This window comes from Magallana gigas, chromosome 6, assembly GCF_963853765.1.
Source record: "Magallana gigas chromosome 6, xbMagGiga1.1, whole genome shotgun sequence".
NCBI lineage: Eukaryota > Metazoa > Mollusca > Bivalvia > Ostreida > Ostreidae > Magallana > Magallana gigas.
In genome coordinates this window covers 17,062,324-17,079,400 of record NC_088858.1, presented here as the reverse complement: position 1 = coordinate 17,079,400, position 17,077 = coordinate 17,062,324, and the positions used below count along the sequence as shown (strand labels likewise).

At 33.5% G+C, this 17,077-nt stretch overlaps 2 protein-coding genes, 2 long non-coding RNA genes and 1 other non-coding gene across 5 annotated transcripts; 4 read left to right on the top strand and 1 right to left on the bottom strand.

The window, feature by feature from the left end:
• Positions 1 to 1,544: 1,544 nt before the first annotated feature.
• LOC136276567 (uncharacterized) lies at positions 1,545 to 4,578 on the top strand. Its single transcript, XR_010715083.1, has 3 exons — positions 1,545 to 2,251; positions 3,117 to 3,167; positions 3,769 to 4,578. It is a non-coding gene; the product is annotated as an uncharacterized lncRNA (long non-coding RNA).
• A 1,134-nt stretch (positions 4,579 to 5,712) lies between these two features.
• Positions 5,713 to 7,633, top strand: LOC105318372 (uncharacterized). Its single transcript, XM_034468330.2, has 5 exons — positions 5,713 to 6,282; positions 6,403 to 6,579; positions 6,787 to 7,050; positions 7,255 to 7,324; positions 7,566 to 7,633. The coding sequence occupies exons 2-5, from the start codon at positions 6,448 to 6,450 to the stop codon at positions 7,631 to 7,633; spliced, it is 534 nt and encodes a 177-aa protein (XP_034324221.2). The 5' UTR covers positions 5,713 to 6,282; positions 6,403 to 6,447.
• Positions 7,634 to 8,419: 786 nt separating this feature from the next.
• Positions 8,420 to 9,730, top strand: LOC136276568 (uncharacterized). The gene is made up of 3 exons (XR_010715084.1): positions 8,420 to 8,574; positions 8,721 to 9,305; positions 9,585 to 9,730. It is a non-coding gene; the product is annotated as an uncharacterized lncRNA (long non-coding RNA).
• A 340-nt stretch (positions 9,731 to 10,070) lies between these two features.
• LOC105324004 (uncharacterized) lies at positions 10,071 to 13,658 on the top strand. Its single transcript, XM_066088187.1, has 3 exons — positions 10,071 to 10,572; positions 11,176 to 13,003; positions 13,506 to 13,658. The coding sequence occupies exons 1-2, from the start codon at positions 10,231 to 10,233 to the stop codon at positions 12,997 to 12,999; spliced, it is 2,166 nt and encodes a 721-aa protein (XP_065944259.1). The 5' UTR covers positions 10,071 to 10,230; the 3' UTR covers positions 13,000 to 13,003; positions 13,506 to 13,658.
• LOC117684690 (uncharacterized) lies at positions 13,464 to 15,366 on the bottom strand. The gene is made up of 3 exons (XR_010714835.1): positions 14,935 to 15,366; positions 14,061 to 14,202; positions 13,464 to 13,592 (listed from the first exon to the last, which is right to left on the bottom strand). It is a non-coding gene; the product is annotated as an uncharacterized protein (transcript).
• Between the last annotated feature and the right edge of the window lie 1,711 nt (positions 15,367 to 17,077).

Genomic DNA, 17,077 nt, shown 5'->3' with positions numbered 1-17,077 from the left:
CAAAACTGTGTTAGATTTTTCATATTTTAATAGGGTCGGTGTAATACTTTGAGTACCTAGTTCGTATCACATGGTTATATTAAACAAATTAAGACTCCTACTATTTTTCACAAAGCATACAATCAATTTTCTTAGAAATATTTGAAAGGAAAATTAATATGTTTTATATTTATTCATATCCTTTTTCCAAATTGAAATTGTTTAATAAAGTGAAATTATAGTTTTCATGTTCTCAAAGTTTTAAATAAAAAACTAATTTAAGCCTACATTTTGTTAAAAAAATTAAGCAATTTAATCATAAAACTACAAAAATTTGATTAGTTAAATTTTGTTACAATTCTTAATATTTTATTCAGTAATCTTTCCGTACAAATGTATCTTTTGTATCAGTTTTTTTAAAAATAAAAATGACAACTGTTTTGTGGGGGTTTTTTTTACATTAATTTTAGAATATAAGTTTATATTTGATGACCTTAAAATGTATTGAAAATTGCTAAAAAGGAGGATGTTTTAGAGGAAAAAATTAGATTCATGCAATTGTTTAGAATTTGTGTTATGCATTTTATTAAAATGATTCACGCATCCCCTAAACTTTTCTTTAGCGTAGCATTTCTCAGGATTTTGTGGGCTATCTTACTGTTACAATACCCAATGAGTATTACAATGTATATCTTTAAATAATATTACTCTATATTGCGTGCAGTTATCTACACGATTAATTTTAAAATTGTTTCAACTTTAAGACATCATGAGGCCGTCATATTTACAAAAGTAAATATACCTTTTTTATGATAACAACTTGCTAGGAAGAAAAGAATACTCAGAATATATATATATATATATATATATATATATATATATATATATATATATATATATATATATATATATAAGCACAAACATTGCAATAACTCTCAAATTGACATATACCTTCCTATAGTGAATGATATAGATATTTATATAAAGCACAGGGAAATTCAATTTTGTTGGAGCTCCACCTCCGCCCCGAACGAGGCTTGAACTCACGACCTCTGGAACCCATTTTCCTAGCAGTGAGCTGCCACCGCGCTAGCAGTGAGCGGCCACCGCGCTACCCACTCGGCCGTCTAGGAAAGACAAAAATCTTGCTTTCGATGACGAACGGAACCTAGCGCGCTGGCTGCGCACTACACAGTCGCCTGAGATACAGGTGGAATACAGTTAAGGTATTCAATGTATAACGAAGGGATATTGAACAATTTTGAATTATTTTAAACTAGTTAAATATGTATTGCTAGATAACAATGAAATTGAAATGACCCAAATTCACACGAAAGACAACATATAAGGAGATGGTCATTTTGCAATTTAAGATTTTTTAAAGAGTTAATCTCCCCTTGATAAAAAAAGAAAATTTTAATTTCGTCAAAATATCTGCGGTAAATGATTAATTTTATTTCATATTTTAATAAAGAGACAGTTTAAAATGATATCATGATTAAGAATATCGGACCATTCATTTATTAGGTACAAAATGTGGTCGTTATACATCGAATACCTTAAACGACAATTGAGAGGATCGGAACGATACACATTGCATAGATACACACATATATAATAAGCACAAACATTGCAATAACTCTGACACTACACAGTAGCTTGAGATGGTAACAAGTCGTTTCGGCCTTTTCTCCGCTTGGCTCTAGATATGTTCGGCCCTAGCGAGATTCGGCCTTAGATACCTAGTCGTTTCGGCCTGACATATTAATTACTGTTGTTATAATAAATGTGTTTGTTACTGTAATTTCTGGGTTGTTGTTTTGGAAATGGTGTGTGTCCCCCATCTTCGATATCAAAGTTTCCGACAATTTATATAATTGATCAACCATTTACCAAAGAGTACAAATTTAATGATGAGATTATAATAACGCAGGACAGATAAGGCAACACATCGTTTTGATATGCTAATGAAGGGATAATGAGTTATGACGTCATAATATACGCCCCGCCTCTGTATTACCATATATAGAATATATACCGAAAACAGCAGTTTAAGCATAAAATACGGCTAATTTAATACTTCATAAGCAAAATATAACTACGAATGACTCATGTGTGTTTTTATAAGTTTACAACAATCAGAATATACGAAGAATTTCCATAACGCATCTGTCGTATGGGTGTGAATCTGCGTCCCAAAAGCGCTCGTCAGACGATGTAAACACGTGTAGATGGTATTCCCGATGATGGCGATCTTTTGATGATTTATCAGGTATGTAGATTAGATATACAGTGTATTTGTAATATACCAGATAGCTCAATAACTATTTTATTGTGATTTTATACTGTTGATGCATTTCTGATCGACTTAATGTGTTGTTTCGTTCAAAACATGAAGAGAGACTGCATTGTTTACATTTAGGCCTATACAATGTACATTGTACATGTAGCTTTATTGCCAGTCCGTTAAATTGTTGATCATGTTCACCAATCGACACGAATCAGTTCATAGTACTTGTACTGACAATATTTAGCTTTACACAGCTGTTTGTTTTTATTTCAATTTGTAAGTAAACAATACAAAGACTGTGTGAAAACAGCTGATTTGATTTTCTGAAAATCAGTACAGTGCAGGCTAAAAGATGCTGATTTCATTTTCTGGAAATTGATGAACAGCTGATCAATAACACCTTTCTACTGTGTTCAAAATTCTTCAATGACAGTTCATTTATAATGTTTACACATTCATCCAGTTGATATATTAAAATGTTTATGCACATTAATTCTTCAGTATATTACTACCAAAACACTGTTTGAAATCTTGTCACCTGGGTTCATACTTATGATGCTGTATATTGGTAATAAAAAAACCCAAATAATAATAAACAAATGACTGCATGTCTCCATCTGATTTTCTCTAAATGAGGAATCTACATTCATGGTCATATATATGGTATTGTTTGTGTAGAATGTGCATATGTAACTTTCAAATAAAATTTGAAGTGTTGGTCATTTTACCCATCCATGCATAATATATGTAGACCTTTCACAAAAATGTTCAAATTACTGTTGACATGTCCTTATATGCATGTAAATTAAATTGTATGACTTCTCATAATTATATTTTGATAATGCAGAGTAATTTGAAAAATGTCACACTGATTTGAAAAAAAAGGCTGGAAGAAAATGTAAGTAAATAACATACATGTATAAGTTCAATAATTTATCATTGAAATAATGACCAATCTGATTATTCTCTGAGACAATTCAATTAGAAAAAGTATTTTCAAGTACGAATGGTTTCATTTAATGTTTTAAAATGATTGATATAAACCTATGTTATTTATAAATCTACAATTATGAATATTGCTCATCAACAAATCAACAATACATGGTATGTTTTAATTCACACTGACTGCACCAGCATTATATAATATCAATCAATCAAATCAGTTGTGTGTGTGTGTGTGTGAGAGAGAGAGAGAGAGAGAGAGAGAGAGAGAGAGAGGGGTGCATTTTTAAGGTCAGGCCGGGTAAAATAAAGGGGTGCAATTAAACTAATATCATGCACATATCAGGGGTGAGGATGCGAATAATTTCAAATCGATCAAACTGAAAAGCTGTATTTGAATTTGTGCAAAATTAAATGCACATCTAAACATAATGAAATGTTTATTAAGATAAATAAATTCCATTGACTATCAAATTGTAGAAAATCCTCCATTTCAGTCTTTCAGCCATTTTGATAACAAGTTAAACTTACTGAAATATATGTAATTTTCATTTTAGCTGGTACCTTAGCAGCAGCTTTGTCTTGAGATTTACATAAATGATGTTCTTATTGGTGATCATTTACCCACACCCTTATCCTGGTGTCATATACAAGATGAAATGATGGAAAGAAAAACCTGAACTATAGAAACAGGAAGACTGTGTTTTTGAAGAGAGAAGAGGACCAGAACTAAAGAAGTCATACAATAAACACATTGACATCATAAAAAGAAATTGCAATTTTGAGTTTGCATGAATATGTCAGGTTTAAATGTTGTCACAGAATTTTTTTTCAGAAAGTCCCTTTATCTTCTTGAATTAATAAAACAAATGAACCAAATATAATTGTTTCTATATATATAACTTTGTTTGAGAAGTGGAAAGGGGATGGTATGTAAATGGGCGGGAGAGAGAGTCTCTCACATAGGAGAATTCAGACTTATTTAAATTCAATATATTGATGTGAACCAAAAATGGCTTTTGATCGCCTTGTTGCAGGATTTACACACTCTCTTTCCTTTCTCGGTAATGAGAAATGAGCGTTTAGAATTTATTTTGGGAATGAATAGATATGCTAACCCTCCCCCCTCTCCTTAATCTTAATCATTCTGCATGTGTTCAATAAAAATAAAAGTCAATTTTAATGAGTGTTTAAATTACAAGTGTAACATGTGTAATACAAAGGTGAATACTGTTGATTGCTTATGGGGGATGGGAAAAGGCCTCATACATGGGCAGATCTACATGTATAGTCCCCGTGGCAAATTCTAATTTAATTCACAATTTACATAGTAAAACACTATGGTACCTGGCCCCTGGCAAACAGAATAAAGTTACCCCTTTAAACCCCCTCCCCAGAATGATATTAACAGACCCAAGCAGTGCTAAAGAATATGCAGTCATTGGGCAAAGGCTGCACATAAATAATGAAAAAAATACTCCATATCTTATTTTTTAATATATATTATGAGAACAATTTAGTTAGTTTATTAATATCAGGGGCTTCATTTGTCTCTGTTGACATCTAATCCCTCAAAAAATTGTGTACAATTAGCTCTCATATATTTTTCTCCCATTACTAAAAAAATATTAAGAAACCAATAACTCCGCGAATGCGGTTAACCAAGAGAACTGATACACAACGGTTTTTTGTTTACATCCATGATACAACAGAGGAAATGCTGACGATTCATCGTAACCATCTTGTCTCTTTTAAAATAAATAAAACAGAAGCACTATGTTTAAATAACCATTTACATAATGTACTGTTGAAACATATCCTAAAATTAATTCGGATTATGTGATAAAATGACATCGCGCCTATATCAAAAGAGTTATCGCTCAAAGAGTTACCTCCCCTTTTGGGATCACTTGTGCGTTTGAAATGTGTATTGATTTGAGAGGACTTCTAGATTGAGAAATTAAATGCAAAAGTACAAGTGCAAGACGGCTATAGATATTATTAAACTTGGTATGATTTTCTTCCCTTTTACGAGTTCTTTATAAAAACTGATGCTCATTTGTTGACAGATGAAGGTTTACTTTGTAATTGTAATGAAAATATACAAAAATGCACTATTTTAGGAACAAGTAGCCAGTCTTTAAAGAAATTTACATAACTAGTAAACTTTACAACTGAATGAGCACTGATTTCTATGATGTATGGATAATTTTGAATATGTTGCCATATTACTTACTCTTAAATTTCTTTGCCTTGCCCTTGAACTTTTTGTCTCATTTTAGCATTAACGATTTTTGTCTAAAAGACGCCCACGTGACCCTAAAAAGTCACGTGACCGACAAATTTAGACATGGTCAAGTAAAGGAGACCCATATCTTTACAATAACACCCAAAATAGTTTAGAACTATTCATTATGCAGAAATGAATAGACAAAAGCAAAACGAGCTCCTTTTACTGCTGTTTAAAAGCAAAATGTTGCCTTAACTGTCCTGCGAAGGCAAATCAGAGTCAAGTTGAACATAGAAAATGAAGAGAACTAAATGATGAGACGATCAAAGATTTATCTTTTAAGGAATATATAGCGGTTCAAATTTTGTACAGGACGACGATAGTTCAATTTTGCATCAATTAAGGCTTCTTAACGGAAACCATGATATTTTTTGTCATTATAGTAGAAAATAACATTTTTCTATAACATTTTCGTAAAAAAAAAAGTTCAGCAGGGAAATTGCAGCTCATATTGCTTTAACTATTAAGGATGCAATCTTGTACAAAGAACGTAGTCTTTATTATTCTTATATTAGTTAATTTCTGGTGTAGCATTATAGAATATAAAGAAGCAGGACCCCTTTCACTGAGATTTTTCTATGATGTTTCCTTTGATAGAAATTAAGATATGCCTAAGTTATTAATTGGCAAGCACCTAAAATTTATCATAGCTGTTTCACAAAACTTACTTGGCGTAACGCAGTTGATTAAGTCTTAACTTAAGATACATTGTAAGCCAGACATTGATCACATCCACCCACCAGAGGCAGGTCTACTCAAGCGGACAGTTATAGCTGCAAAGGTTAGTTTGCTACTACCTTGAATATAATTGTATTGATTGATTACTAAACCAAAAATTTTATTTATGTTTTTTTTAATTTATATATTATTTACTTTTTTATTTATTTATTTTAAATTGCAGGTCCGAGTGGAAGCCATTCAACATCCATACAGAGCATCTGGGGACATGGTAGAGGACGCCTTCTCGATTACCAACGAGAACGATTTTAACCTGCCCAATCAACAGTATCTTCAGAGAGCTGCGAATCGTATCCGACAAAAGCTGAGGCCTGCAGAGCCTAAGGACTTAACCTTTGAGGTATAATGAGTAAAAATGATTAGAAAACAATAAGAAAGTTGACTTAAATGCATCAGTATTTTATTAATATTATTATGGAATTTGATAGTATATTGATATATAATGCATCAGTTTTATAAAATAGAGAATTTGACAACGTATTGGATATCATTTATACATATATATCTTACAAGTTAACAAACAACTTATTTACTATTGTATTTCCAGATTGACCAACGGTTCCTTAGAGACTTCATACAGGGTGACGTGCGGGTAGAGAACGAGCGCCACATCCCTCTTGCAACCCCCCTTCAGAAGGAGCTACGGAAATCAGCGAAGAATTTGTACTTGGATGGTACATTCATGATCATTCGTCGACCATTCGAACAAATGTTCTCCATCCATGGTTTCATACAGAAGGACGACTGTATGAAGCAATTCCCTCTCCTCTTCGTCCTGATGTCGAGACGCCGAAAGAGGGATTACGTAGCAGTAAGTATAATGTCAATTTAAACGTGAAAGTATATTAATAAAGTAGCATAATGTCAATGTAAATTACTAACTATTATTAATAATTGGCAAACTATAGAACAATATATTAGTAAATTTAAAAAAATATATATATAAAATATAGTAGTAAAAGAAAACTTACAAAACTGAATTTGATCTTGACCAATATATATATATCTGTTATAGTTGTTCCAGAAGATATGCAGTCTTTTGCCTGACTTGGCGGTTGAGGGTTTCGTCATGGACTTCGAACGAGGTACATGTTTATTGTTGTTATGTTCAAATAGTATATTGATATATAAATATTATAATATATATTATATAAATATAAATTTATAAAATTCATATGAAAGTTAATATTTTTTGAAACTAATATTGTGAAAATATAATACAACCAGTTTTAAATAATTTGATTTTCTAATCTTTATTCGTATATTAACTTATATATAATCTGTCCTTTTTTTCATTATATTAATAGTATGGTTTTTATTTTTAAGGCTGGCACCGACGGATGATTGGGAAGGCAGGGAAGGCCAACCTCCAATTCTACGTTCTTGTTCCCTAGCCTAGTACCCGAGGCCTTCCGAGTGCAAGCACGAAGGCCTGGAATCCCCCGTCCAATGGCTGCGCTCTATGGTGAATCCAACATGGCGACTAGAAAGGTAAAATCACATAGACACACTTATAGTTAGACCTGTTTGGCCTTTTCTTGCTGGTTCATATGCGAATCAATAACATGGTTAGACTTGATACAACATTTTCTTCGCTTATTTAGCTTTATACGGCCCTGAACCGTCGATTGAATGTCCGAACGGGAGTAATAAGCGAGCCCTGTATATCGCACAATATAAACAGTGATACATATCGACACTTTTGCTCATATATCTACTCATTTTTTAGGTAGACAAACATTTCAAAAGTTATTTACAGGTCATGATAACATACAAAACAACATACAATGCATAGATTCAATGGAATGCCTTGGTGTAATTGGTTAGCACACTTCATGCTTCAGAAGTTTATCATGGCATTTGAAGAGGTCCAGGTTCAAATCCTGGGGGTATTCCGCTTTAGTGTATGTCAAGCCTCCGATCTGGCTGATTATGGCTGATAATAACATACAAAACAACATACAATGCATAGATTCAGTGGAATGCCTTGTTGTAATTGATTAGCACACTTCATGCTTCAGAAGTTTATTATGGCATTTGAAGAGGTCCAGGTTCAAATCCTGGAGGTATTCCACTTTACTTAGTGTATGTCAAGCCCCCGATATGGCTGATTAGTTAGTTATGATGTCCATGTGCATTGCTGTTCAGTATAGTTTGTTGTGTGTTTTAATCTTAGACAGAGGAAAATTATATCCACCAATGTCAGGAAAAGTTGCCCTCATTCATGCATATGGAACATTCATACACTAGTACATGTAACAGCAGAAAGAGATGCAAAGGGACACTCAAGGGGAAGACCTACGGCCAAGCATCAAAAAAAGCCCCAGTGGTACTGGTAGGACAAGTTGTAACATATTTTGATATTAAATACCTCATATACTGATAGAAACACTAACACATGCAAGTTCATGCACTTGTGTTTCTTTGAGCACTGCAGCAAATTTATACAGCAGAGTTTTTCTGTTTCATTACAATACACAGGAGGAAATACACAATCATTTCCATCCATGTCAGGAAAAGATGCCCTCGTTTATGCATGTCGAACATTCCTACACGTCAAGTAACAGCAGAAAGAGATGTAGAGGGACACCTACTGGAAAGACCCCCGTTCAAGCTTCCAAAAAAGCCCCAATTGTAGGATGATTTGCTATATTAATATATTTAAATTTTAAATACTGCATGTATATACTTAGTTATGTATGAATCAATATATATATAAATTTCATGCACTTGTGAAAGAAAAGAAAGTAGGACAAAGCCAATTAGGATTCTTATCAGGGCAATTTGAATCTCTAGTCAGGTGTTCTTCTTTCTGCTATCTTGCTACTTTCAGATAAGAAAAGAATAAACTGTGGTATTATGATTTAAAGTATTCACTTAGCCACAGAACGAATATCACAATGTCCATTAGGTTCTCTTTCAAATAGTCTTCCAGATGGAATGATAAAGAGAAAAATTATGTGGCCAGTTATATGCAGGAAAAAGTTCCTGATTACCCTATTTCCAATGAATATTGGAAAAACTGTGCTCAAGATATGAATGCAGACTTGGGCACAAACCGAACTGGTGAGGTTGTAAAATATATGAAAGTACTGTGTTAAAAATATGATTAAAAGGTTTCAAAATATAAGAGCTAAAGAAACATTAACCAAATCCTGATAATGAATAACAATTTGTTGTAAGAGATTCTTTATTACAGTTAAAATCTTAAGATTTACAAATGTATTGTGAAAAAGGGCTACTGGAAATTCATAAGAGGCAGTTCCAGAAATTGATTCCCTACTGTTGCTCTCTTAAAGTTTTTTTTTATTAACATATTCTTATGAATGCAATTTATAATGACAGGTGCTTCCTGTAAAAGTTTTTACCGGAGATTCATTGCCTCGGACACCTTACATACCAGTATATCTGAAGTCGAGAAAGAAATTTTGGCTAAACCAATAGAGCAGGAAATTGACCGATACTGTCAAACTGATCTTTCATTTCCAGTTATGAGGTTTTTTTTCCATGTTGTATGTGTTGCAAACAGTATAAAGTTAGGTTGTTCAGTTGGGTTGATAATTACTTGTATAAAGACATAGTGCATTTAAATAACCTTAATAGGTTGGCTGTAAAATAAACAAAAACATGTACATGTAATATTGAATTAAGCAGTGAACACTCCATTGGTGAATTTACAGTTTTTAGAAATAAATGAAATTGCTTCCATTTAAAGATGAGTGTTATGCCCCTATTATCTTTTGAACTTGACTGTTTTAAAACTACTTCATCCCGACCAGCTGAAGTTATTGCTGATGGTGATCATTTGTTGGAGGAAGGGGCTACACCACAAAGACTTTTAAAATGTGCTTTAAACCAGACAAGACCCTTAGAAACAGATATCTACTCAGACTTTCAAGGGAAAGAAATTCTTAACCTCATCACCCTACTTTTTTGTAGTTGTAATGTATTAGACATTTGTAGGGCAATCCTTGAAGTAAAAGCATTTAAAATGTGCTTATGGAAACTCTTCTTAGCAGAAATTCATGAAAATACCAAATATATGTGTATCAAAGGACACAGTTATTTAAGTCAACTTGATTTTGAAGCTTTGAGGAGTTTTCAGTGGGAAAAAATTATTGAAGAAATGTATGTTCAGCAGAGGCAGCTTCTCCAGGTCTTGCTGAATGTTTGTACAAGCACTAACAAATCTGAGGATGATGAACACTACATGCATGTGGTAAAAGAAGTAGGACTGATGTATGGCATTCTCATGAAGAGGAGATGTAATTCCCTTTCAAGAGTGCAACGAGTAGTGTCCATCTCCCTGGCTGATGAACGAGTACACCAGAAGGTAAAGAAATTTACATATGAATACTTGTTATTGTTGAAAGTTCTCATGTTTAATTAACTACTGTTGAAAGTTCTTATTTTCACAATTTTTGAAATGTTGTTTAAAGTTTTCAAGTTTGACAATTATTGCTTATTTTTTCATATTTTGCTTATTCTATTCTTTCCAACAGTTATTTTTATGCACTGAGCAGAATTGATATATTTTATTTACATTTTAAATACATTTCAGACAAACCCTGCTGGTGTTTATCCTGTTCTTTCAAAGATCCATTCAATCATTTACTGTGCATTCTATGTACTGAATGATGAGTATGCCTTTATATGATGAAATTGGATCTTGATTACTAATTATATGTTTTGTATTAAGTTTTATTTCTGTTGAGTTTTAAAGCAAAAGCTGGTAAGTAGACTAAGGTAAGATAAGTTTTACTTTCAATCTTGATGGCAATTTGAATGCAAGTAATTAATGTAAATAAGTACTAAATTAAAAAAAATTATATGTTTTTTATGATGCCCAATTAAAAATGATATTTACTTGTATGGAAACAGACTAAAACTAACTAAAAATAAAAAAGTGAGCATCTTCTTTCCTTTCTTTTTTAAGGTGTATGACAGATTGCAACCACTAGGGATCACAACATCCCACTGTGTCATGCTTCGAACACAAAAACAGATTGGAGGACACTTTAACTCACAACTTATCAATGCTGTCCAGGAAGGCCGGAAATTTCGATTCATTGGAGATAATGTGAACTTTATGATTGATGTTAGTCATCAAAGAGAAACAATGAAGTCACATATGGAACACTGGTTTGCATCCATGGCCATTATTCAGCACAGCAACTTCAGCCTACTTTCTACTGCAAAACCACAAGTGCCATTGTTGGAGCTAGGACCAAATACTTTTTTACCTCAAGAAAAAGACTGGGAGAATATTAAAAACTGCTACATTGTTGTAATTCTTGAAATTCTATGTAAATTCTGCAAGTATTTCAAGAATTTTAAATCTGTCAAAGAGAACATTAAACAAAAACTCAGACCAGATGACTACGACATCTCTGAAGTCCATACAAGTGTTCCTTTACCAGTTCTGCCAAAGAATGAACAGAAGTACTCCGATGTAATAGAAATCTTGGACTTTTATGAGAATGTTGTGGAAAATGTGTGTGGAGGAAACAACATTTTGATTCATATAGGGGGGGATCAGCTTACAAGAGAGAGGTTCTCTGGTGCAAAGAGACTCCGTGCAGCATCCATCACACCAAAGGATAGATTCGAACATCTTACTCCAATTACATTTGCATTTTTCCATTTGCAGATGTCAGTATTAACTCTTTTCTACAAACTTCTCTACAGAAAAAGTGGTACTGCTTTAGGAACACTAAATGCGGAGAAAATCACATTGGGAAGAACCAAAGCAAATGGAGACGATGTAAAAAATCATTACAATGATTGTAAAGAACTCGCAGATTCCTTCATTTCAGGTTATGTAGTTAATGCTGTTATGCATTTCTTTGAAATGGAAACGATCAACTCGCAACCTAACCATGCATTTGCAGCATTAGATATTTCCTCTGCAACAGAGGAAGAAAAAGAGAGAGTTATTGCAAGTTCTCTAGGAGAGTTCATAGATACTCTCATACTGAATGAAGCTAAAGCTAACCTTGCAGAGCCAATGAACTTTTACCAACAAGTTACATATGTGCTTCCTGATGGAGGAAAATTGATATTGAATGTTCCAGTTACTGTTGATAGGTGTGTTTCAGAAAATAGAAATGACTCCGTGTTAGGTTATGGAAAAACTGTTTTAGAAATTGGCCTTTTATATCAGTGTTTAAATCTAAATATCAAGATGCCCAATCGAGAAATTGTCTTATCACTTATGAAATATACCATGTGTGTTTTAAAAGGGAACAATAACCGATCCAAGTATGCTTTAGAAATATTAAGATTCCTTTTCTTGCAAACTTCCCTGCTGGACCTAAAGACTGCTAAAGAAACATTCTATGGACTCTTTGTTAACCAGAAAGGCAAAGCAGACACAAACATTCCAGCTGATCTACACATGGAACACTTTGTGAAGGAGATAAAAGAGCATCTGAAGTCTCTTCATGCAAATAAGACAGAGTCATCAGTGCAGTCTCGATCGTCTGCCATAGCAGGAATGAGACAAATATCAGCAAATTATGATAAAACAACACATGTACTTTACAGAGCTAAACGACATAGCACACCTTCCTCAGAAGAGGATGAGCTCAATATCATTCATAGGCTATTGCGTGTCAGGCCTTTTGAAAATAATGATGGTCGTAGTCTTCAGTGCTATACAAAACCACTTACAAGTCCCATTGCAAATATCAACTTTGTACACTTGCAAGAATGGATCAGGGGTCATCAATACGAGATTATCAATGACTTTGGCATTTAATCTGGTAAGTGAATTATAATTCAATATATAGCCAACTCACTTTTTTAGGTCACCACTCAAAAATAAAGACAACTGATTTTTTTTTCATTACAAGTACTTTAATTATGTGCTGGAAAGCAAAAACAATTGAAAGGCATTATAATGACACACTTAATTTGATAATGGTACATAAATGTTCTGCATGTGCTTGATTCAAACCAAAATCTTGAATGAAACTGTCTGTTTCCACATATCTTGAATAATTGTGGATGACTGATTCTATTTGGTAAGGGGATATCTCCAAGTTATTTAATATGTTGTAATCCGACAATGATTGTCGGATGGAAGATTTTAGCTCTTGCGTTAGAGGTAAAACTGAATACCATTCATTTAAGATTGGATTACAAATGTTACAGCACAAAGTTGCTTTATTTTCACTCTCATTGGTGTCATCCATAAATCCAAAGTAATTATTAAGGAAGTTGATTCATTTCGGCAGAATGACTTCATTGTCTTGTTCATTTCAGGCCTACCTACATCACTGTTGTTGAAAAACAAAATTGCTGTTGCCTGTTTCCCTGTTCTGCCTGTTCTACCCACTTGCTGAATATAAGCTGTTGGAAGAAAAACTTGTTCGATTACTGTGATACTATAAGTGTTATCATAGGATATCATTTTAAGTTGGAATTATCCACTGAACTCAAAACCAATTGGAGCCATTTGTCATATAGAAGTATTAAATATGTAGCAGGAGAATGACTTTTACATAATAATTTGTAGTTTGTCCTTTTTCAGGATATAAATATTTTTTTAGCATTAAACCTGAAGACTGCATTTATTATGTTTTAAATTTTGATTGCATTAAAAAGAGAAGTGAAAGACCCAGTCTAGCCAGTCAGTACAAAGCCTAAAACCATTCATGCTTTACAATTACACAAGCACGACTTTCATTCATCTTGCATGTTTTTTATTAAATAGTTCTTGTTTCTTCCCTTTATATTCTGATAATTCTGATAATTCTGATGAGGAATAATACTTATTTCTATCCATATTAAGATGATAAAATTCATTAAAAAAGTTACCTTCAATACTCTTAGGTGGACCTGCATGCACAATTCTTTCCACACGGCCAAAATCTGCTCCCATCCCTAGGGCAGAAGAAGCCAATATGATCCTTAGAGGGCTGTCCTCTGAGGAAATCTGATGAAATATCAATTCCCGTAGCTGATAGTAGAAAATCAAATTCATTTGTTTGAGCCCAGTATCACTATTTTTGATGATTTACAATAGCATAGGACATCTTGAAAATTTGGGATCATTCGATCAAGTTCAACCATTATATGTTATAAAAAACAATTCATAGCACTTCCATCTCTAAATATTCTTTTTACACCATCTTCATAAACAAATCATATGTAAATTTACAAAATGTTTTGGGGACCTTGTTGAATTTGTCATTCTCCTAGTTTACTTTCAAGTCAAACCTGTACAGTGCTTAGCTTTACATATTAATTTTTCATGTGAAACTGTTTAAACTAAGGATTTCTTGTGTGATTCTTGTGTTATTAGCAAATAATTTAATTCTGGTTGTAACGCGGCATTTGATTGGATAGAAAAATTTAAATAAAATTGTATAACCTGGTTTGCACGTCACAAGACACTTCACAATGCACCAACGTCAAAATCGTACTAATCCGCTTGACGTTACGTTTGAATTTTGAACAGATTAATATCATTTTTAAAACTAAAACAGACTCAATTTGTACAGTAAATTACAGAAAATTAAATTATAAGGAATGAACTCAATATCTACCCAAGTTATACGAGTATAACCTGGGTTGGGGCAATTTACGCTTTTTTATAATCTGCTTCGCGGATTATAAAGCGTAAATTGCCCCAACCCAGGTTATACTCGTATAACTTGGGTAGACATTGAGTTCATTTCTTAATTCTTACTTTTTCACTCCCATATTCTACAGATGCATGATACATAACAACTCTGGCATTTTCTGGATTCTTCTCCCCATTGTACACCAAGTTCCCCAAGACTCGACAAGCATGTTCATAGGCAAATCCTATATAGTTCAGTGATGAATTGAAATACACAATAGTCAGTGGAGTAGCACCTAATTTAACTTTCAGTTCATTGAATAAGACATCCAGAATATGTCTGTAAGACAATGTTACATCCTTAGAGCTTGCAGGTCTTCTTAAAACAGTAATTGAAATATTAGGCTTCACTGGAATCTCACCATGGATCCTACAGTCCTTCAGAGATAAACAATTTTTTATATCAGCCTGACCTTTGATGGAAAGTGTTGCCGAAAGACAAAGAAATGTTGCCTCAGGAAGCACAGCTCGAAGTTCAACTAGTTTACTGTATTCAGGACGAAAATCATCTCCCTATTCCAAAATACAATGGGCTTCATCAATAACTATCACAACTCTGTTCTCTTCAAAACATCTGCACTGAAAAAATTTGTTCACTGATGGTTTGCCTAATATGTTCTCAGGGTGGCTGTAGATAAAACTATAGGAGAAATGCCCATCTGTAATTGCTTTGCACAGATTCAGCTCTTTAAGTTGTACAGCCATACCGTCTAATTTGCTAATTTGCTGATTAACAATCACATTGAGTGGCTCAACAACTATAACTTTAGTGTCCTGCAGCACAAATGGAATAAGCTCATAAATCAAACTCTTCCCATAACCCGTTGGTAATGCTGCAATGACATCATGTCCATTCACAACATCATGAAGGGCATTTTTTTGTTTAGACTTCAGATTGTCAATCTTGCAACCAATTCTTTCATTAAATTTTACAAGTGCCTTGTTAATGTCATCTTCATTAAGCTGTTATAAAAAAATAAAATATATAAGAATACCTATTAGAGTAAAATTTGTTATGAATTTGTGAAATCAAGTTCATAATTTAAAGGTTTGAAACTGCAGCCCTTCACTTTATAACTAAAAACTGATAGCATGCAGATTATAATTATGAATACTGAAAATACATAAAATTGCAAGCGGAATACCCCCAGGATTTGAACCTGGACCTCTTCAAATGCCATGATAAACTTCTGAAGCATGAAGTGTGCTAACCAATTACACCAAGGCATTCCATTGAATCTATGCATTGTATGTTGTTTTGTATGTTATCATGACCTGTAAATAACTTTTGAAATGTTTGTCTACCTAAAAAATGAGTAGATATATGAGCAAAAGTGTCGATATGTATCACTGTTTATATTGTGCGATATACAGGGCTCGCTTATTACTCCCGTTCGGACATTCAATCGACGGTTCAGGGCCGTATAAAGCTAAATAAGCGAAGAAAATGTTGTATCAAGTCTAACCATGTTATTGATTCGCATATGAACCAGCAAGAAAAGGCCAAACAGGTCTAACTATAAGTGTGTCTATGTGATTTTACCTTTCTAGTCGCCATGTTGGATTCACCATAGAGCGCAGCCATTGGACGGGGGATTCCAGGCCTTCGTGCTTGCACTCGGAAGGCCTCGGGTACTAGGCTATCTTGTTCCCCTGCTGCTGAAGGAAGCCAGCCAGTTGAGCATCATCATGTGGCTTGTGGATGAACAACAACTCACACGTTACCAGAGATTGACGTACCGTCGAATCCACTGGACCCTCCATGAGCGCTGGGCCGAGTACGAGGAGAGGATAATCACTACATCCCTTTTTCTGCGTAGAGTAGGACAGGTGGTCGCGCCAAGTGTTCCCAGACCGGACCAGTGATAGTGATTTACGTGTTAATTCCAGAGAAAGTGATAGTGATAGTGTTATAGTGCTGGACTGGACTGATGAGAAGGACTGGACTGTAAATATTATATTATTTATGAAACTGTTATTATGTTTAGTTGTTTAGTCTTTACTGTTGTAGTTGTTTAGTGCTCATTACTTCGCTAATGACATGTATTCAAATAAAAAGTTTTTGATTGACTTAATTCTCAATTGATTATTTACCTGGGTTTAGAGAGTTGTCGACATCATAATAATTTAACCTACTATTCTTTTTTATTTATAAAAAATCCGAAAATAGGCTAAGAATGTCTAAGAATAATAAAAAAAAATATTCAAA

Coding starts and splice junctions, on each gene's coding strand:
- LOC105318372 (XM_034468330.2), top strand. CDS start 6,448: ATGGTAGAGGACGCCTTCTCGATTACCAACGAGAACGATTTTAACCTG. Junction 6,580..6,786: donor CTAAGGACTTAACCTTTGAG/GTATAATGAGTA, acceptor TTGTATTTCCAG/ATTGACCAACGGTTCCTTAG. Junction 7,051..7,254: donor GAAAGAGGGATTACGTAGCA/GTAAGTATAATG, acceptor TATCTGTTATAG/TTGTTCCAGAAGATATGCAG.
- LOC105324004 (XM_066088187.1), top strand. CDS start 10,231: ATGTGCTTATGGAAACTCTTCTTAGCAGAAATTCATGAAAATACCAAA. Junction 10,573..11,175: donor ATGAACGAGTACACCAGAAG/GTAAAGAAATTT, acceptor TTCTTTTTTAAG/GTGTATGACAGATTGCAACC.